This window comes from Thalia democratica, chromosome 4, assembly GCF_965202585.1.
Source record: "Thalia democratica chromosome 4, ktThaDemo2.hap1.1, whole genome shotgun sequence".
Lineage (NCBI taxonomy): Eukaryota > Metazoa > Chordata > Thaliacea > Salpida > Salpidae > Thalia > Thalia democratica.
In genome coordinates, this window is record NC_139168.1 from 45,957,161 (window position 1) to 45,980,504 (window position 23,344).

At 24.7% G+C, this 23,344-nt stretch overlaps 1 protein-coding gene across 1 annotated transcript in view; it reads left to right on the forward strand.

Annotated features, from left to right (window-relative positions):
• The window catches only part of LOC145834002 (E3 ubiquitin-protein ligase UBR3-like), a 51,090-nt gene that overhangs the window by 10,772 nt on the left and 16,974 nt on the right, over nucleotides 1-23,344 (forward strand). Inside the window, exons 11-26 of the mRNA XM_082941303.1 lie at nucleotides 147-286; nucleotides 354-462; nucleotides 613-747; nucleotides 1,092-1,299; nucleotides 1,780-1,968; nucleotides 3,124-3,233; nucleotides 3,829-3,916; nucleotides 4,489-4,613; nucleotides 6,798-6,867; nucleotides 6,996-7,088; nucleotides 10,776-10,978; nucleotides 16,046-16,202; nucleotides 19,427-19,621; nucleotides 19,725-20,012; nucleotides 20,611-20,736; nucleotides 22,413-22,623. Coding sequence (XP_082797429.1) covers nucleotides 147-286; nucleotides 354-462; nucleotides 613-747; nucleotides 1,092-1,299; nucleotides 1,780-1,968; nucleotides 3,124-3,233; nucleotides 3,829-3,916; nucleotides 4,489-4,613; nucleotides 6,798-6,867; nucleotides 6,996-7,088; nucleotides 10,776-10,978; nucleotides 16,046-16,202; nucleotides 19,427-19,621; nucleotides 19,725-20,012; nucleotides 20,611-20,736; nucleotides 22,413-22,623 — 2,447 coding nt within the window. The remainder of the gene's footprint in view (nucleotides 1-146; nucleotides 287-353; nucleotides 463-612; nucleotides 748-1,091; nucleotides 1,300-1,779; nucleotides 1,969-3,123; nucleotides 3,234-3,828; nucleotides 3,917-4,488; nucleotides 4,614-6,797; nucleotides 6,868-6,995; nucleotides 7,089-10,775; nucleotides 10,979-16,045; nucleotides 16,203-19,426; nucleotides 19,622-19,724; nucleotides 20,013-20,610; nucleotides 20,737-22,412; nucleotides 22,624-23,344) is intronic.

Consider the following 23,344-nt stretch of genomic DNA (forward strand, 5'->3'; position numbering starts at 1 on the left):
AGTTCTTACTATATATTTGTTTTATAGATATTTCAAGTACATACCAAAGAAATGAAATAAACTTTTTATAGTTATAATTTTTTTAATGACAAGTAGCACTATGCAGTATATTTATAGTCTCGTAAATTTAACATTTAAAATTTAAGGATAAATCAACTTTGCATTTGAGCATTCAACTTGTAGACGTTTTCCTAGAAACTTTTGATAGCTTCTTAAACTCAATTGGCTACGATGATACGAGAAGACTAGCTTCTGATCAAATAAGTTTTCATTTTCCTCTTCATAGGTTTGTTTTATAACTGATTTAGGTTAACATATTTCCGCTTTCTAAAATAACTTACATGTATATGTAGATACATTTCACTTATTATAAGCAATGCAATGAAAAGACAAGAAGCTACTCTAGAAGATTTCAAAATAACTTGGATGTTGGCCCAACGTCTAATGGAGCATCCATTTCAGGTAGTTGATAAACCTGAAAACTTTATTTTGTGTAAGTAAATTGTTTAAAAATGAAGAGAAGCATCTATTAAAAATAAAAACTTTTAGATGGACTCTATGATATCTAAACTTTGTGAAGAAATTTTTAATCGTTTATTTATAATTTAATAGTTGCTTGTAACATCAGTGGAGATATCTGCAAACATGTGGGTGCGAAACGGATTGCAAATTCAAACGCAGAATTACGCCTATAAGCAGCATATGTTTTCAAATTTTTACGTGGATGCCGATTTGTTCTTGTTACAGGTTTTTATAAAAGGCATAACTCTTCAACATAATTTTTTAAAAAGTTTAAAAAAAAACACTAAATTTTTATAGAAGTTAAATATTGAGTATTTTAAAACAAACGCTCTAACTTATAAAATCATTAAAAATATGTAATACTATTTATTTACAAAATTTTAAAACATAAGTCAATCCACACTCTTTATATAGTATCTTTCTATGTTGATATTACATAAAAACTTAAAATATTAAAAGTTATCATTTTTTTGATTTTTTGATGTTTTAGTAAAAAATCCTTACATCAGTTGCTCACTTATATAAAAGTAAGTTTGTATGACAAAATTTTGATGTGCTATTGGTCTTAGGTTTGTGCCAGCATCATTCCAGGAAATTTTGTAGTGATGGACGTTTTTAGACGTGCAAGGATAGTTACTTCGCTGACATCTAATGAGCCTTACAGTCAGATTACCAGCAATTTGACGCCAGGAATGCCTGATGAGGACAGACAACCCATTATGCTTGAAGGAGCGCTCCGACTGATATGTAACATTCTGTCCAATTCACAAAATTTTGGTTTGTTTAAAACATCTTATTGTATTTTTTAATTTGCAGAATATCAAGTAAAGTAAATTTTGTCATCTTTTTTATTGAAATAATATTTTTTTATGGTGGCGACTAGGTTTTACACCATACACTAAATGTTTTAAGTTTGATTGTTTGAAGAAACAATTGAGGTTTCACTTTCAAAATTGAAAAAAATGAGTTACATTTCTTAGTTTTTTTGTTTATATACCAATATTCTAACTGATCTTTTAAGTAACAATTATTTTCTATGGCTTTAAAATATATTTTTTCAGAATTTTTAGTTATATAAGCAGTGCGAGCTCTTTTGAGCGAAAAATTTTTTGCAGAATAAACTTAAGAATAAATAATCAGTATACACTGTTTAATTTGATTTGTTAGTCTAATTTGTTAAAAATGTTTTATGCCATTTTTTTATTTTTATTAAATTTTTAAAACAATTTTATGCTTAATATTATATACACAATAAAGATATAAGTGATGAAGATCTAATGACTCGTGAAGTTGTCAATTTATTAGCTAGTCGGCCTCGAACCTTCAGTAACTTAAATGATAATATTGCGGCTTTAAATGACAGTAGTCACAGCGTTCAATCTCAACAAGGGTTATGTACAGCTCTATTAAAAAAGACGCTTCAACAAGTTGCTGTAAAGCGAGAAGGTAAGTTAAAGTCTCAATTTACATTATAAATCAAGAATTATTATTAAATTTTTTGTTTCAAATTTTTTTTCACTTCTTCCTGCTTCAATATGTAGTTAACTTGTGTATATTGGGAAATTGTTTCTGCAAAATGATATTATTGTATATTCTGTTAAAGTTTAGATGTTTTATTATAACTACCAAACATTTTCTAGTTAAATTACAAACATTTGCACTTTTATCAAATATATATACTTTATTTAAAACAGTTAATATCAAATTTAATCAATAATGCAAAGAAGTCAATGCTCACTTATTAAAATAATAAGGTTTTTTCTTTGTAGGAACACAAAATAATAATTACAACAAAGTTAAGGTTTATAATTGGCAAAACGTAATATTTTTACTGTTGTTTTTATTAATGGATAGAACTAAAAAAACTGTGCTCTAGTTCCGTGGTCGTCAAGCTTATTAAATTCTGTGTACACCAAGCTGCAAAAAATAAAATCAGTGCACCCCAAGATCTAATTTTAATAAGCGCCGCTAGTGGTGGGACTACGTAAACACTTTTATTAGTTCATTTCTCCTTTAAAGTCATAATTCAGTTTGTATTTACATGCAAACCATTTAACAACTGAAGCTGAAACTTTTTATTTGATCCCCTTTAAATTGACCTCTTTATTTGTTTTACCTTATTTACACAATGATATTTTAGTTATATGGCTTTGTATTACATACTTATTAATTGAACACTTCTCCGCAATTACTACAAAATCCCCAGTTCAGTAATCTTTAAATACTTTATTAAATATTAACTACATACTTAATCTAACTCTATGTATTTTTATGTAAACTCAAAATTTCGTGCACCGCTAAATGAGTTTCGTGCACCGCTAAATGAGTTTCGTGCACCCCAAAAAAAGTTTCGTGTACACTAGTGTGCACCAGTGTACACCTTGACGACCACTGCTCTGATTAAATTAAATTTAGTTAATATTAACCTGCTTAATTTATTACAATTAAAATAGTTTTACATAGAAAATTTCACTATTTATTTCTAATATTATTGTATTAAAAAAAAAACTTTAAATAATATGAACAAAAAAGTTGCATTGATATTTGAAAGCTAGTAAGAAATAATTAAATCGAGTTTTAATTTTTTCTTTTTTTTTGTAGCAAAAGATGCTATGGAACAGACATCATATATTTTAAAACCTGAAAGTTGGAATCATTACGACCCAATATTTAATGAGCATAGAACATTATACAAAAAAGATATCCAAGAGGTTTAAAAAATTTTTAGTTATAGATCATACCAGTGTTCATTGACATGTAAAATATAGGATAATTATTTCTTTATTTTTAAAATTCAACAAATTAAAAACAAACTATGTAAGACTATGTAATCATGTGTTTTAATTAAATTAATATGTTTTTATTATGTAAAATAAAGTTAATTGCATCTAGAATAGACTGCATTTTCAACCTACAGTCAATGATAAAAAAACATGTATATAGTAAACTATAACTTAAGTATATATTATTATGATAGAAATTTATTAAAATTATTGATTATTCCAAAAGTGTATTAAAAACAAAATTTAGTTTTAATCTTATTAGTCATTTGTTTTTAAAATAATATTTTATGAAAGTAAACAAATAAATTAAGACCTTGTTTTTTAAATAGGTGTAATCAATGTCAAAATTTTATAATTTTTGTGTTTAAAAATCCTACTTTTCATTTAAAATTTGTTAAAGTAGTTTGTTAATTTATGCCATCACAAATTAATTACTGATACTTTATAAGTTTACATATAATTAAATAGTTTAATATAAATATTGTTCTTACGTATAGTGTAGAGAAACTTTTTAAATTGGTAGGCGTTCAAAGGGTACCACGCGAATTTGATAAACACAAGAGTTATAAATAAAGATGTTCCGATGACACATTTATGGCCCCCATACAAAGGTAGGACCCTAAATTAATCTTTTATAAGTGTCTGTTAAACTAACAGTGATTAAAACAACTAAATAGAAAAAAATTAACGTAGATTTTATAGATTATAATTGTATAAAAATAGCTATAAACAGGGTTGCCAAAAAACCTGGAATCCTGCAAAAACCTGCAGTTTGACAATTTAGGCAAAAAAAAAAACGGGAAAAACCTGGAGTTTAAGAAAAAAAAAACCTGTAAATTTAAACAATTTTTACATGTAAAATAATGAAGTTAATAAGTTATCAAAATGGTATCGTATACAATAAAATTTTGGTGTTAAGCAGAATTTTTGTTGTAATAAAAATATTTTATGTAACATTACAGTATATTTCTTATATTTTTATACTCTATAGGACAGTTTGTTTTACCTTAAATTTAGGTTTATAGTTAAAATGGATAAAATACTTGTTCTTTCAAAAACCTGAAAGAAATTTTTTTAGTCTGGAAAAAATTCAAAAAACTTATGGCAGCTCTGTATAAAGTATATTTCAAACATTAATTAGAGGTTTGTAATACTTGATGTTATATCAATGCAATACTTACAGAGTTAAAGAAAAAATCAGATAAATACAACGGAGTTCTAAATATATTATGTTGCAATAGTTTACATAGCGCAATTTATTTGATTCTGTTTAAGTTTTACAGTGAAAACCCTCTAGTGACAGAAACAGTGAGTTATAAGCTTTATTTTTAATAAAATATTTAATTATTTTTGATAACAATTTAAAGTTTAATAACATGTTTGATTAAACGTATTTAAAAGCTTTAATAGTGTTCGATTTTCTTTACTAAACTATTTTATCTCTTATAATTTGTAGTAAAATTATTTTAGTTATAATTTATAATTTTAGCAAACTTGTTTTTTATTTTGTATATACTTTTTGAAAAGTAGTTATGTTCAATGAATTTAATCTATAAATAAAAACTTAACAAAATTGATATTTTTAAATTTATTTATGTTGTAATTATAAATCGGTATACATATAATGGTATGTATTTTAAACTATAAGTTTTATGATATTTGGTAATATACTAACCAACCATGCTCGTTGGAATGTTTAAACTTCTCATAATGAAGTACCGAAGTTTTAATACAAGAGTACAATGTTTTTTTAGAATGAAATTAAACTTTTTTTGAATAAATGTTTTTGGTTTGGTTTAATGTGTTGTTTGTAGCACCTATTTATTAAAGTTTATAGCACTTAAAATTTAGTCAAGTAATTTCTTCAAAATTGATTAATTGTTAATAGTGTTTGGTAATTTAAGATCCGAACTAAACAAGTTTATTGGAATATGACAAAAACTTTTTTTTTTAAATACAAAATTTATTTAAACTAAAGGGGTTTCTTTAAGTAAATAAATAACAGAGTTCTACGAAGTTATTACTATCCAATATATGTAAATTCCGTAGAACTGTGTTATTAGTTTAACATATTGAAACGCCGTAAGTTTTAAATGAAATAAATCTTGTTATAGCACAAAATAACAGTTCCTAAAGAAAATATGTAAAGTAATCAAAATAAATATAATAATTATTAATGGTTTATAAATGTAATACATTTTACATTTCAGTTGTTTATTACATCTGAAGCTCCTATGTTTTAAACTAAGTATAAATTATATTTATAGTTATAAATTAAATTGTACACTTTACATAAAGAACTATTTGAAACCATATATATCCGTAGTTTGAGATGATTTTTTCTTCATATAATAATTAATTTACTTTTATTAATTTTGTACAAATGTGTTTGTATGTACTAAGTTATCGCCTTTTATATCAAGAAAATAAATTAAAACTTATTAATGAGTTTTTAATAATTTTAATTTTGTTTAATGTTTTGTTTTTGTTTATTTTTTTGTTGAATATAAATGTATTTTTTTCTCGTTGTGTGTTCTGTTTAAGTGGCTCAGGTTTTGATGCCTGAGTCCAACATTGCACAATAAACAATATAATAATGTATATAATAGTGATCTTAAATTTATAAAAACAAATTGTACAGTAATCTTTTATTGTACCAACTTATGTTTCTGTGTGTTAACGAATCAACACACTTCAACTGGGTTCTGTAAAAAAATAATTACTGTAATGAAAGAATAGAAGCATAGAATAATTAGTTATTTTACTAGGATCTTTTGTTAATTAATTATTAAACGATTAAACCTATATTTTGAACAGTTAGATCTTAAATTTATCAATTTTTTTCTTCACATTTATTACACATTTTGTTGTTCTTAAGTGGCTAAAATTTTGACACTTTGAATCAGAAATGTACTAACTCACAAGCGTATAAGATTCGAAATATAAAAGATCAAACTTTTATTAAAATTGAAAAACCAAATCTATTTAAAAAGTTGTTTTGTACTTTTTTTTAAAAGATGAACTTAGATGTTAGTAGATTTACTACTAAGTATGTTTATTATCTAAACATCTTAAAGAAGTGTTATTAAGAATTTTTTTTTGTTCTACATTTTGTACCAGTGTTCTTTACAGTGTGCACAGAAATTATTCTGCTGAGTACAGAAAATTTTGTGAGGTGAAAAAAATATGTCTGTATTGTATTTTTTTACAATAAAAAGCTAGTTATAGCACAAAGTAACAGTTCTTAACACTCTCTATATATTAAGACTCTCAAAACATGAAATATTATTGTCTCTCAAAAACAATTTTTATTTTTTATATTTTAGTGTGTACAATTTTTTTTTAGTAGTTAAGTACGCACAGTTTTTGAACATCAGTGATTTATACTATACGATCTTAATAGTCTTTTAGTTTTAGAACAATGCAAGCTTAGTTATATTTTTAAAAAAATGTGTAATATGCAACATAAAAGCTCCAATATATCTTTCATAGACACTTTCATTTGCTATCCATTTATTGAAATCTGCTCTTCAAATATCTGAAACTCCCTACAATTTTAAAAGTCAGTAAGTTAAATTTCATGTGATTTTTATGTTGTTAATGTCAAGAAACAATCTAATTTTTTAAATATATTTCTACTTTTGTAAGTTTAGTCAAATATTATAATAAAAGTATACAATTTAAATTTAGCTGTGCAAAATTGTTCACTTGATTTGGATTTTTTTGCATGTTTCAAAACTAAGTCAATATGGTCAAAGTTGACTGAAAACTTCAAGAAAAAAGGTTAGATCATTAAATTTTTATACACAAAATAACTGTAAACTTTTGTAAGGCAGTTTTGAAGCTAAACAAATTGCTGTTGTTTTTATTAAAATAAAATATGTAATTGCTAAGTAATAAGTAATTAAGTAGAAACAAGGGTTCAGTAGTTTATAAGTTTAGTTTTTTTTAATAATTTGTAGTATTTAAACACGAAGTTTTGATATCATCATAAACTTTTAACATAGTTAATGCTTTTTTACTTTTAGTTGAACATTTTGTACAGTTCGTCTCAGATTTTCAAATATTTTTGTTCTAATGTTATACAAACATAAAAAAAGAGTCATGATAAATGAAGACATGCAAAAAAGACAATGCGTGCAAAAGTGACATTCCGTGCTAAAGTATCGCTCTATGCAAAAGTGACACCGTGCTGAAGTAACACTATCAGGGTTGCCACAAGGTCAGGAAAAACTAAAAAAAATGACAAAAGTCAGGAAAAGTCAAGAAAAAATGGGGGTCTTTGAAAAAAGTCAGTAAAAGTCAGGAAATTAGACAAAATTAAAAAAAAAGTCTGATTATGTCAGTTAAAAATTACAAAAATCCTTATTTTCCAAAGCTTTCAAGTGATAAATAATTAATCAAAAATCCTTTTTAGTCAGACTAAAATTGCAAAATTTTCTTAGAGTACTGAACAACTACCCTACTTGAACAAGCAGTTTTTGTATTAAAGTTTGTAAGCTTTTTAGTATTAATGATCTGTAGCAAGGACACTTCCATATTAAAACCGTGATATATACACAAAAGTTTATCTAGCATAATTTTAGAATCAAAGTGTTTTTTTGTTTAAGGAAATAATTGAGGCAGCAAAGTTGGAGGTAAAAATATATAAGTGCAAAAAGAAAAGGAATAAAGCCTACAAATTGTGGCTAGATTTAGAGAAAAGGTTCCCTTCGACAAGTGAAGGAGCAGCAGATGAGAACGATTTAAATAAATTGATGCAAATGGTTTTAACTGCCAAGAAAATGAAGCGAGATGCAGACCAGATGAAGGAAACCATATCTTCATTATATGAAGAGGTTGAAGTGCTTATAAAGAAACGAAGAAAATAATTTTTAGTGCATATAATAAAAAAAAGCAGCATTTGATTAAGTACTTCATTATTCTAAGGTTTTAATTGTAGAAGTTCTTACATTGCGTTTCATTTACTTAGATACAGTTATGTTAGGAGCTGATAAATAGAGTCTTTTTTCAGACAAGCTGTGTTTATAAGGTTAATGCAAGTATTTTGCTGATAGAGCTGTTTATTGCAAATACATCAATCATACACAGATGGTTCAAGTGATGTAATGGAAGTTTGATGATTGAATTCAGCAAAAAACTATTGTTTCAACCTTTATTAAAATTAGATTGAAAGCTTTATATAGTTTCAAGTGGTAGATTATATATTTTAGAATAAGTTTAAATTAAGAGTTTGATTTAGAAAAGTCAGGAAAAGTTTAGTAAAAAGTCTTGAAAAGTCAAGAAATTTTTCTCAGCTTGATCTGTGGCAACCATGCACTATGCAAAAGTGATACTTTGTAAAAGTCACGTCGTGCGGTTCTGGTTTTGTCCTATTTTAAGTATATAAATTAAGCTTTCAAAGTAAGGGACGATGTAGTTTTTGTATAACATATATGTTTTAAGTTAAAAACATAAAAAATGCATATAATTAATTGTTTATTAACTTAGTTTAATTATTTTATACCTGACTAGATTAAAGTAGGATAATTATATTAGACTGATTAAGGTTGAGAATGGTTGTTCAAAAACTGTTAGAAAATGTTAGTTTTTTAATGAAATAGATAATGTTTTTTTGTTTTATTTCGGTATTTTAATAAAAACCTGTTGAACTCGCCAACTTTAATTTGTATTATCTTAAAAGTCACTTTGGATTCCCAGCAGCAGCTGGTAGTTTGATTAAAATAAGTTATAAATAAGAAAAGCCGTAACTTATTTAAGTTGAAAAATGTATAAATTGGAAAAAAAAGCACGGTAGTATCTTGTTTTCTTTTTCAATTTTTCAATTTTTAAATGCCTTTATGCATTAAGATGTACACAAAGCCATCTTCTAAATAAAATCAATTTACCTACTTATCATAGATTTAATTTATAAAACAGTCAAAGATGAAATTCTTCAATAAGATTCAAAAATTTAAAGAAGTATTTAAGTAGAATAGTAATCATTTAAATATATTTCTTTTTGTTATTTTATTATCAGGGTTGCCAAAAACCTGAAATTTGACAATTTAGGCTAAAAAAACCTGGAGTTTGAGAAATTTTGAAAAAAAACCTGGAATTTTGAACAAAAATCACTAAAAAATCTGGAAATACCTGGAGTTTTTAACACTTTTTACATGTTGAGTATACAATTTTAATTTGACATGAAAAATCTACAACACAGATAATTTTTTTTTTAGTTTTCAAGTTTTTTAATTAAAAAACACATTCAAAGTAGCTTTGCAGTATCTTTTCAATGTTGTCAAACTACTCATCACAGTTTTTAACCTTAAACTTATCTTTAAACTAAAAATAGACCCAAAAACGTGTACTTTTTAAAACCTGAAAGATATTAAAAAAACCTGGAAGAAATTTCTCAAAAAAAATTTGCAATTCTTTATTATGTGCTTATGCTAATTTTGTTTTTATTGTTAAGTTATATTATTTAAAACACGCTTATAATAGGCATGTTTGAAATCACGGTTTTAAAGTTCTTATACTGTAATGATAAATTTTTAAAATAACTTTCATCAAATTATCTAATGCTTTTTTTATTATGAAATCAGTCAGATTAGTTTTCAAGTACGTTTTGAAAAAATAAATTGTGCGTAGAGTTGATAAAAAACATATGTTATAAAAATGTAAAGTATTGGGATTTACTTACGGTTATAAAAATTAGATATTTAATTGTAGTCTTATTATGTGATCTTTTATAAACTGCATGCCTTACTACTAGCTTACAATACTTAGTTTACAAAATAATTGTGTGACTTACTAATAACTGATTTTCCCAAGTTATAAATTGTAACACACGTAGAATCGTTGTCAAGTATTTTATTTACAAAAATGCTAGCTATTAAAAAATCAATTTAAATAAACTGTTATACATCACTGCACAAGTAAAACCTATGAAAAGTGTTAATGATAGTAAAGTTATGGAAATGACTAAGAATTTTCATGAACTAATTCTTACGATAGAACTCACGGTTTTTGCTTCTTAGACGGAAACTAAAGGGTCTAGTTGTAGAATTTTTTTTTCCATTTAGTGATGTAAATATGTTCTTGTTCACTATACGACTTAGATAATCTTCTTGAAGTTCACTAGACTAGAATCGACTCGAGTAGAGATATCTCGTAATGAGAACGGACAATGACGAAACGACAGCGAGTTTTGTAACGCACATTTGAAAGACAAACGCGGGTTTCTAATTAACATTACGAATTCAAATTAATATTAACTCCTTAAAAAAAAAAATTATTTGGAAACTCGTCTTAGAAAACTTCAGAGAATGTTTATTTTTGTATCTATGTTTGATCCAAAATAAATTCTTTCTAAATATTTAAAATAAAGGCATGTAATCGACACAAAAGTAAAAATATAGTTATTGTAAAGATTAAAACGTTTTTTTTTTCAAAATCTGTACCTAGTTACTTATGAATTTTTATTTTTAGATGAAAATACTACTGATTTATCTCTGAATGACTGTGAAAACTTACTGACGCTTATAATAATGATATACAACAAACAAACGAAAACCTACTTTGATTTACCACCTGATGTTTTCTCTACCGTTGACGTTGAGCCTCCAACTCTTTCTAATACAATAAAAAATTTGTTGTACTATATTGCGGCATCTTCTCCATACTGTATGAATGTTAGTAGTATTTATTTGTTTTAAATAATAAGCTCTTTTAAGTTTTGCTTTTCTTAAATGCATTTGAGTAAAAAAAGGTAAAACTCAAATTATGTAATAAAAAGAAACTTGAAACTTAAATTTTCATACTTCATTTACATTTGAACTTTTATTAAAGTTTTTATTTTTTCTAACAATAAAGAGTTATACACTTAAAATGTGATTTTAAATCAGAGATAAAATGTATTTTTGAAAATTTAAAATTTGAACTTTATTTTTACTTATGAAAAACGATACTTGTATGAAGTATTGAAAAATATTTATTTATTATAGTTTTTTTTTTACTATTATGTGTATTGATATCATAGTTAAAGTTTTTAAGAATTTAAACTATTTTCAGACATTGATTTAAAAACTGATTTTTTAAAAAAGTCTTTTTTAATGGGTAGGTGTCAGAAAAGTACAGCGTCACTTTAGCACGGGTCGTCACTTTAGCAGGGAGTGTCACTTTAGCATGGAGTGACACTTTAGCAGGGAGTGTCACTTTAGCATGGAGTGACACTTTAGCACGGAGTGACACTTTAGCATGGAGTGACACTTTAGCAGGGAGTGTCACTTTAGCACGGCGTCACTTTCGCACGGGGTGACACTTAAATACGGAATAACACTTTAGCACGGTGTGACGCTTTAGCACGATCGCTACTTTTAAGTTATGAAATTAAATACTAATTAAGAATATATTTGTTAAATGTTAAAAGTTTAACTTTATATAGTCAGTATCCTGTTGATTACGCATTTTAGGCTTTTTAAAGTGCGAATTTATGGGAAAGAATGTCTATCAAAGTTATTTTTATTCAAAATTATAGTTAAGTAAGGAGTAAATTGCAAGACAAAGCATGGCAGCCTTAGTAAATTATGAATTATTATTAGAGAAATCACTCGTAGTTAGCAATAAGTTAGAAAACATCTTAAGTAGACTCTATTTTTTGAGAAAAAACTATATTTTATAATAAAAATAAGTACTAGAAAACAAGAAGTTGTTAGATTAAATGGTAATTGTTATTTAAATACTAAATTAAATTTTCTTAAACTTCATACTAGTTTTAATTCACATAACAAAATACAACATTCACTTACAATTAATTTAAACACTTGCTTGGCTGACAAGGTTGGAATAAAAACTTTATTTATGTAAAACACTAGTTTTTAATCTTCATTAGAAGAACGTACAGAAACAAAATTTACAAAACTATATTAATCTGTACTGAAATTGTACTGTATACCGCGCGAGAATTCAAGTAAGTTATCGTTTTCATTATAATTCGAAACAAGATGAAACAGTCACTCCTCCGCTTGTCGGAATCTTATTCTTTTAGGATCTGGTTGTATCCCTGCCAAAAGGGTTTAACACCTAAATCTCGAGAATTTTGGGTGGTTTTAAGTATATCAACGAAACTCCAAAGATTAGGGTGGCTTCTTTTGAGTACAGAATAGGGAGTCAAGTATAATGCTTGGTGAGCTGCTTCAGCAATGTTATTTTTCCTATCACTTCGTGTAAGGACTCGGTGGTATTGATTCCACAAAGGGATAGGAAATATGGGCTGGTCTTTGGCACCTATAAGTTTATTGTTTTTTTACATTCTTTTCGAAAATAATGAACTCTTAATTTCTGTACTTTAGGCGTCTTACGGTAAGAAAAATAAATATGACCTCAAATGATGACCTGAAGTCATTTAACTTCAGCAAGAAAATTATTTGTACAAAAGAAATAAAATAAAAGCATTTAACAAAATAATTTAAGCGATTTCTTATCCTTTTTTTTCAGTTCACAGTCAGACTTGTCTAAAGTTTCTTTATTACATTTTTGTCTTTAAATAATTTTCAATTTCGTAAGTAGACTAATCAAATTTAGGTTTGTTTATTTATATTTTTGTGTTTAGAAAACTTCATTAGCCATAAAATTTTATAAAAAGTCGGTAGTTTTGTGTAATTAGATTATTTTAACTGTACATCTAAATTATGTTCAACTTTTTTATGTTTGTTAAGCTTAAAATCTGAAAAATTCAAACATGAGTCCTAAAACTTTTAAAACTATTGTCTTAAAATAATCAAAATTAAAAATAATTAAAATTATGATGTTTCTTAAAATTTAAAAAATAATAAAAAGCTAATTAGATAGACAAAATTGTGAAAAAAGTTTATTTACCTTGTAGTAGTCTATATACAAATCTTATAACACATACATACGTATTAAAAAGTTGCGACACACGTAGATATAGAAATAAGATGAACTTAACATCTTTTTGTATTGCGGTATTCAAACCTGTATGTATTTTAAAAATGAATTAAATAAATTTTTGATGATCGGAGCTTTAAAAAAACAAAAGCAATTTATTTATCAATATTTATAAATATTAATATTTAACTAACTACTAGTAATTTAAGCTTATTAAAAATGTAATAAAAACCTAGAGCTCGTTTGTGTTGCTAGGATTATACAAATAGTTTTATGTTGAAAATATAAAAGTAAAAGTTTTGAAATACCTTCCTTGAAATGTTTTGATAAAATGAAGTAATAGAATTTGTAAAATAATGCTTTTCTGACTCGTTCCTTTTTTTAAAAATTTCAACTAACAAGAAGGATCATATACTAACTTAGACAACTGGTGACTCAGTTCAGAGTTTAAAAATAGTTATTAAACCTTCAATCAAAATTTTTAAGTAAAAAATTATAAAGAGTTAAATAAATTTAATTTTAAAACATTTTAACCGCTTGTTTCGCTGCGGAGTAAATTAAGTAAGTTGATTTATAAGATGAAGATACATTAAGTAACTTTTCTAAATTGATAAGTGTTCATTAATATTAAATGGAGTCTTGAATGATTGATGATTTAATTTCAATTCATTACATTATTTATTTACTTAAATTGTTATGACAATTTTAAGTAAATTAATGTGTTTGGCGTTTAGCAACAATTTTTTCCTTACTAACTAAGTTTTCCTTTTTTATAAAAACTGCAAACTTTATAGAATTTACATAAAATACATTTTCTGAAAATATAAAAATCTATAATTGCTTGAAAGTTTTACAGCTATTGTATAGATATGGGTTTACCAAAGAGGCCGATATTGCTCCATTTTGGGTCAATTTTACAAAGTAAACAATAAATGAATAAAGTTTTAAGTTACAGGGCTTTTTTGTTTGCATAAGCGTTATCAAAGTATGAGTTTAGTATTTGATTTTTTTTTTCTTAACTTAAGTTTATAAAACAAACAACCTATTTAAAAAATTAAAAGATCATAAAACATTTAATCTGTTATTCGGTTCCTTTAGTTTGTAAATATAATGTTTATATATACTTTCTTAACTAAAAATTTCTAAATACTAAAAGATAAATTTTCATTTGAATTAAGTTTATCAGCTTTTTGAATTAAAAATGGACTTTTAAAGAGTTTCATTATTGTAATTTGGTAATCATATATTAAAATCATAGTTGCGTTAAGTGTTAATCATGTATTAAAATAGTCTAACTTAAAAGTACACTTCTTATATTATCAATGTTGCCGCAAATTCTAGCTGTATATAAGCCTATTAAAAAAGCTAGTTCGCTTAAACACCATTTTGCGGGACACGTTCAAAATCCACCAAATCAAAATCCACCCAATCAAATTCGAGAACCGCTTACCGATCGAGGGTAAAAGTTAGGGGTAATAATGATAGTGAAAAATAAACAAAAAAAAAAAATTCAAAAAAAATTAAATTTATATATAAAGTTATATATATATATATATATATATATATATAAAGAAAAAAAAACAGGTGGATTTTGATAGTATACCCCATTTTGCTGTGCACAAAATGTAATTAAGTTTTTAATAAGTAATAGTTTTTTGAAATCTTAATTAGTTTAAAACCAATATTTTAGTCCTTTTTATATTTTTTACTTTTAAATCATCCAAATTTGTTTTAATTGGATTAAAACTATGTAATTGTAAATAATAATACTACGTAATAATAAAAAAGTTTACAAGATATAGTTACATTTCATCCAAAAGTAATTCGATCAGGAGAAATATTTACTTTTAACTAAGTATGGGAAGTTTAGTTAATGAGTTTGATAAAACCTGGTGTGTAGATGGTTCTATATTTTTAAAAATAGTAAGCTAAGTAGTTTTTTTTTATGTGTAAGGGCTTTCATTCATGTTCAAAAATATTTTTGTAAGTTTAGTCGTTCGTTCATCGTAATTAATTAATTTATTTGTTTTAATTTTATTAAGTTTGACTTTTTTACTCTGCATTATGTTTCACATTATGTAATCACTAAATAGAACTTTATACTTTATGTTTTCATTTTAGAAATTTCTTAGATAAGTTTACTAAGTTGTAAAGTATCGAAAATTACCAAAAATTTGGTTTTATAATATTAAAATACTATAGAACAGCCTGATTTTTGTAGAATAATGGTGTACATAAATTAAAATTTAACATTTACTAATTTAATTTAATTTGGTAAATACATAGTTTAATTTTTTTTTTATATCAGTGAAAATTAAGTATTTACTAAAACATTCTAAAAAATAATTAGATTTCAACTAATGAATGCTTAATATGTTCGAAGCAATCCAGTTCTCTTTCATAAAATATTTTTTTATCAGATACTAATTAAGTTGTATAATATTCTAAAAGTTTTAAATGAATGAAGCTTTGTGTACATGTGTTTAAAAAAACAATTCATTATCTATATATATAACATAAGTATAATAAAGTAGTTCATATAATTATTGATAAGTTCAAATTTTTCTAAATGTTTAAATAAAACTTTTCAAACTAAAATTAATAAAACTAAACTTTCTTTAGGCTAACTAGAAAGTATCTCAAGTAAAATAAAAATATTAACAAAAAATTGAATAGTTAAATACTTAGTTGTAAAAGTTGTACTATTTGGACTTTATTTTTACATATTAAAAATCGATTAAACTTTGATGTGAATTGTAAAATACTTGCCTTTCTTAAATATTATTTATACTTTTAAAATGTGTTTTTTATTACATTTGAAACTTGTAGTACTTTAAAAATTAAACTCTTAGGCGATGAGGTGTATTATAAGTAAACTGAAACCTGCTGGAATGGAAATAAGCAGTCAGTCAAGTAGCAAAACTGATACTATGTTGAAAAAATTGCGGGCAAGACAAGCTCGAGAAGCTATGATGAACAAAATAAGAAAAGATGCCAACAGTTTTACGAGTTAGTTTCTTTAATACCGTAAAATTTTTCTTAAAAAGTTAATAAAAAAAATTACGGTAACAGTTTATAAAAAAACAAATGGTATGTATTGAATTTTGATAGCATTTTAACTGTATTTTGCTTAAATGTTTACATAAAGTTTGTATTGTTAAAATACAAAAGATAAACCATAAAGTTATTCAGATACACAACATAAAATATCGTAGCTTTATTTTTAATTGTAATTTTAAAATGCAAAACACAATAGATTAAATAACAAGTATTCGTATTTTGTTATTTTTCGTTATCAAAACATCGAAAATAAATTAAACTGAAGAAAAGTTATATAGGATTTTAAATACTTTCTTAAAATAAAAATGTTAATTATATACTACTAAATTTTAAGAAATGATTTATTTCAATGTTCTTAGAATAAATTTATTCTTATGCAGTCTCTATTTTACTAGTATTTAAGTTAAAATTTACAACAGAGATTTTCATTAGATTTGTAATAATCAAGATAAAAAATATGACTCTTAATAAAGTTATAGCGTCTTTCTTGTATTTATGATCTAAACTAGTAATGGCTTAACATTTTTAAAGTCCTATTTAAATTTTAAAAATATCTTGAATAAGTAGTTTTTGATATTTTAGGTTGTATATTGTAATAAAAACTTTGTATAGATTTATTTGTTGGTGTAAGTTTATAACATATAATACTAATTTTTAATTGATAACTTTTCAAAGGAATGTGGTTTTTCCAAAGTAAATTGTATTGATTAATCCATTAAACCTTACTAATTACATACAGTATTTTAACTCAGCTAGTTCTATTAAGTTATATTTTGAAAAATTATGTTTTTAAAAATTAATTATAAGACTTAAATATTTACTTAACTTGAGTTATGAGTTTTCATATGTTAGATTAAGAACTAAATTATTGTGTGTTTTTATAGGACCAAAGTTTAATATTAATTTACTGGTTTTGATGTTTGGTAGCAATGTTGAATAACTCGTTTGTGAATGCAGCCCGTCTACTTTCTAATGTCGATTAAATTCTCATTCCTACAGTTCGGTATGCCAATTACATTGACAATTTGAATTTGTCTTCAATTACGATTCTTTGTGATGTTCTAAAATTACTAAGTTGTTGTAACTATTACGAAAAACATGAAATAACTTTGAACTTGGGTACCTAATATTTTATAGGCTTTCATATTACTAAATTAAAGTTAATTAACAATCTTTGTGAAATATTACAATGATGATATTGAATTATATATTTTTTTAGTTAAAAATATTTAACTTGTTCATTTTGTTGATGAAAAGTTTAACGAGAAATCTATTTCAAAACAATTTGTATATGTAAACTCTTAAAAATACTTTGTCAAAAAAAAAAAACATAATTTTTGACTTTTTTTATGGAAAAGTCGTATTTAAAAATAATTATGAAAATAACTAGTAAGTAAATAAAAATTTAATGATTTTATCAGCTTTTAGTTTTAATTTGTGCTTATGTTCTCTAGTTATATGTTACTGTAGTGACTATAACTTTACTACATAGTTTAATTTTATTTTAGCAATATTTGAAATTTTAAATTGTTTAAGGTTTGTGAAATTCATTTCAATGCATCATTAAAAATTGTTTCTACAGACTCATAAAAAAAAAGAAAGCAAATTCTATCAAAAACTAAATTTTATTTTATGTGCCATGTTTAGCTCAAAATATTCTAAAAAAAACAAATATTTAAGGCTGTTTTAATGCAAATGAGTTTGATTGGTTCAATTTTATTTCAGTAATGACAATATATTTCAGTAATGACAATATATTTCTATGTAACATGCTTGACAATAAAGCTAAATGATTTGTTTACTGTAAACATTACCTGACATATAAAGTTCAAGTTATGTTTCGGAGACAACTATAGTTTAAGTTAACTTATCTTAATAAATCATCCAACTTTAAAATCTGTGTAAAAAGTATTGAGAAAAAACTATATCTAAGAAAACTTTATTAAATTTACATTGAAGTTTATAAAGTTAATTGTTTTCAGCTAAATAATAAAAGTTTATGTTAGTTAAGCATAAATTAAGTTTATTTTCAATGAAACTTAATTTATACTTAAATCAGAACTTTAAAAATACTAGGTATAATACTAAATAAATTAAATTGTTTAAAGTTCTTATGAAAAATAATATAAAAACATCAAAAATATATTTTAGTTCTTTCTGAAAAAATATAAGCATCAGTAAATTAACAAGTATGAGTTGTCAAAAACTAAACACAGTTAATAATATGTAAGTATAAGTTAAGAATATTAAGTTTTGCTTAGGTACAAAAATTTAATGTATGGCTTATATTTAAAAGTAAAAATAAATAATTTAAATACTTACTCAAAGACTATTAGAATAGTTAATTAATCAATAATATATTTTTAAAGATTACAAGTAAACATTCTTTGTGCTAATTGCTAACACATTTCTTTTTTAGTTTCATTATAATTTAAACTAATAAGATTTATATGAATAAATTTGGGTATTTAATAACTAGGTATTTGACTTTTTTCATTAAATGCATACATTATATATAAGTGTTGATTATTTCGATGCTTATGAATATTTATGCCAAAAATACATTGTAAAAAACTTAGTTCATATTTCAATTATATTCTTAAGCTACAATTTTTTTTATTAGTAGTAATTATATTAAATTTTAGAGAGTTTATACTTGTTTAATCTTAATTCATTATAACTTTTCTTTTAATTTCTAACCACAAAAATAAAAGTTTGTAAAATTAAAAACAAACACACACATTAAAACACTACATAAAACTAAAAAAATAAATTACCACAAATATCAGATGATGTACGACTTAGTAATTAAATTTATAAACATAAAATGAAAGATGTTATAAACTTTGTATTAAGTAGTTTTAGTTAGTAAGAGACTTATCTAATTACAAAAATATATTTAAGTGTTCAGTATATACATAATATTTCTATTGACTTTTTTCACCTCTTTAAGATTATCAGACAAGGTCAACTAATTAAGTTAAAACTTTTTAGCTCGGAAAAGATTTAGTATATTTTGTTGATGTGATAAAAAATCGTTGAACTGTATTACTTAAAAAATATAAATTTACGAGAAATAACTGTTTTATGTTAGTGTAAAAAAAGTTTTAAATTAATTTTAGAAAATATCAAAGGTAAAAATACTTATAAAAGTTACTTTTTTACACACACAGAAAAAGCATTTCAGCTTGAAAGTAGAGAAGCAAAAAGCGTAGAAGAACCAAGTACTAGCGATTTCAACAAAGACCAAAGCATGGAAACAGAAAGTGACGATGATACTCCGAAATGCGTTATTTGCCATTTAGGTAGAATAACTTCAAGTAAAACTGAAGAATCTGTATTGCAACAATCAGCTACACCATCGACAGGTTGTTGATTGATATCTAGACTAAAATATTACAAAGATAATAATAATATATATATACATATATGTGTATCAAACACTCTTTTTTTCACGGTTTTATTTTACAGCAACATTTATTATAAACCACGATGTTCCTACAACAACACCGAATGTTCCTCAAACTCCTACCAATGAGCAGGCAGCTTCAATAGGCACTGAAACTGCATCACAGGTGGAAGAAATGGACATCGATGACGACCTTGATGACATCACAGCAGCCTTTGACGGAGCAGATGATGACACTGCAAATTTTTGGTCTCGTCAGCGCCGAAATACCGGCAGCGGACAACAAACTCAAAAAACAGAAAATCACTCTTTTGGTCTTGTATGCTACGTTCAAGATTCTCAAGTGATAGGTTTAACTTTGTAGTTTCTTTTACAACTGGTTATTTTTAAAATGGATATAACAAAATAAATTATGACATATGTTTTGTTTTGAGCAAACTTTTCAATTAATAATAATGTGAAAACATAATAAAATTTAGTTTGGTTTAGTCGTTTTATAGAGTTTTTGATAGATCAAAAAAAAAAAAAAATTAGAAGTCTAGTGTACACAGCTGGCTTTTAATATATAACGTCTAAAAAAGGTTTAAAGAAATGGTGTTTTAAAATAACTTAGATTTGAGTTAATCCATTAGCTGTGTAATATATTCATTTTATAAATCATCATTTAAAAAAGCCAAAAAGTTTTTAGCTCATATATAAAGCTTTTTATATATTTGTAAGCAACTTTCAATAGAGTAATATAAACAAGTATTCGATCATAAAACGTAAAAGTTTAAAAACTCTAATTATAAACATAATATTACAAAGTATATTAAGTGATTTATTTTTAGAAATAAAATATTTTTAAGTTTTTAAAACTGACAAACACTTCAAGAGAATTTATTACTCTCTGACTTATTACTTCTCTTCTGACTTATAATATTGTAGACTAATGAGGTAAAATTTTAGGCAAAAAGCGTAGATCTTTTGGTAGAATTAATTACGATTCAAAAGAAAATGTTTGTACAACTTCTGATTTAGTCCAAGAGGACTTGAAGCAATTAAAAAAGTCTTCTTACAAAACAAAATTAGAAGGTAGTTACTACTTAGTATTATAGTTTTGAAAGTATTAAGAAAAAATCTTACGATGTTGTTTGATTAAAAAAATGCACACTTTAAAACTTAACTTAATTTTTCTAATCGAAACCATACAATCCAAATATTTAATTAAATGGTTTGTGGTACTTTAACTTATATAATTTTAATTTACATTTTTGTGTGTATCACTATTCAATTGTATTAAGTTTGGTTTGTTGATATCAAATAAAAGTTTTTAGCAATACTGATTTTTTGATTTAAAACTTCAACAACTTAAGTATGTTTTTAAGCTGTTAAATAAAAATCAAATATTACAAAATAAATTAATCTCAGGTTCCATTCTTAAGTAATTTCACAATTTTTTGGGAAAACTATCTATAATTTTGTATACACAGACGTATTTGTAAAAAATAATATGATGAGATAAACTAAATCACTTTCCACAGTGCCCACTTAAAGGGCTTTTAAATAGTTTACTGCGAACATTTGAATTTGAAAAGAAAAGTACATATTTTTTTTCAAACAATAACTTTTTTTGTTATTCTCAGCTGAGGTTCAAATTGAATTTCACTATGCTCAACATTAGATACAAAAGTTACACACAAAACTTTGTGACGTAATTATTAAATGTTGTAGAGGGCAACTTTAAGTGCAAAAAATAAACTTCCTTCTAAACAAACAATTAAGGTTCATAAAACTACAAATAAGTGATTATAACATTGAATACTTTAAAACTAATTGAGATTTTTCATATCCGACAAAACGATACAAACTCGCTCGTCTTGTTTAAGCAACCCAATTTTTATAATTTTATTTTAAAGTTTCGGTCAATAGTGCTCAAAAAATCAAATTTGAGCTAAATACTTAATTACACAATGAACGACAGTTTTTTAAAATTGTGTCATAGGTGAGATCTTTATATCTAAATGTGTTTAATAGTATTATAATAGTTATAGTATTGTTATTGTTAATATTTAAATTTATAAAATTCTGTAAAACATCTCTAATCAACTAAAGCGTTTCTGATAATTATATGAGATAGAAATATCTCATATATGAAACAGCTGTAAAAAACTGTCGTTTATTGTATAATTAAATTATTAAGCAGCTTACTAAGATACGTCATTTATAGTGTACTAAACTGAATTAAAGAGTCTTTCAATAGCATGTAATGTATGTAATAGTTATTGAATATTTTATATTAAAACAAGTTTACATAAGTTCTGTTTAATTACATTAATTAAATTGAATTCAAAATAGATAAAAAATAAAATTTATTGTTAGAATAAAGTAAACAGTATCAGTAAAAATGTTTTACAATTGATAACTTTACACACTTGGTCGTGTTTCGAACGGTAAAACTTTTGGATTAGATAGTTTTTTAAACACATGTTGTATTATTGATGGTTAATTTAATAATGTACTTAGACAACAATGTATATAGTTAACTATAAAATAGCTGATATAAATAGAAAATAGCTTTGATCATTTTTTTTTACAAAAACATGCCTTCTTAAGTTAGCTTTATATAAGTTTTACTGGTTACAATAATGATGTTTGTAAACTGAAAAAGTAGTTATATATTTCTAGTTAGATAATTGAGAACAAACATAAACAACTATGACATGTTACTGTTACTAAACGTTTGATATTATGTAAAATTGATTGAGCAGAGATAGCATCAGAAACATGTTGTAAAGGCGTTCATATATCCACATGTGGCCACTATGTACATCACAAATGTATGGAAGACTACCTACGTACTGTGGGCAGCGGCAACACTTCCTATGAAAACGTAATTCAAAACGGATTTCAGTGTCCGATGTGTAGGAGCCAGTCTAATTTCATTCTACCTGCCGATTTTTACGATAAATTTAACATGCGGTTGGTTTTTATTTTAATGCATTTAAATAACATTTTTTAGATAACAACTTTATGATGAAGTAAAGTTTTCAAAGAACTTTAAAAAAAAATATTTTACATGTAACAAAAAAGAACAAACTTAAACAAGGTATTTTTACTAAAACTCTAAACAGTATTTTTGCAAAGTACCTTAGTTTGATTTTTCATTAATTCCTACCTCTGTACACCTTTTTTTTAATAAAAATATAAGAAAAATAATTATCCTTAGCATTTGAGTAGAGACATTTGTTTGATAACAATATAAAGCTTTGATAAGTCTATATTGTGATCTTATCATTTTGAATTTTCCAAAAACGTTAAAATATTTTTAAGTAATACACCACAATGACATATTTTTAATGCAACACAAAGATATACGAAAACTGATGACAAGTTAATACTATTTTATGTATAATTCTTCGTTTTTCATGAATCTATAAGAAGTTTTTATACTTTAAGAAAACGTATAATATTTTTAATGTATAAAACGTTATTGTTCTTTGAATTTTGTCATAAATGGTTTTTTTTTTTTAACTCACATAATCTAAAGTTTTTTATTTGAAAATCTAGCACTGTTTATTTACTTAGGAATCTAGTTTTCGATAAAGACCTTAGTATTTATTATTATATCGTGATATTATAAACGGACTCCATTATAAAATAAAATTAAATTTTTTTATAGTTAAAAGTTTAAGTTTTGATA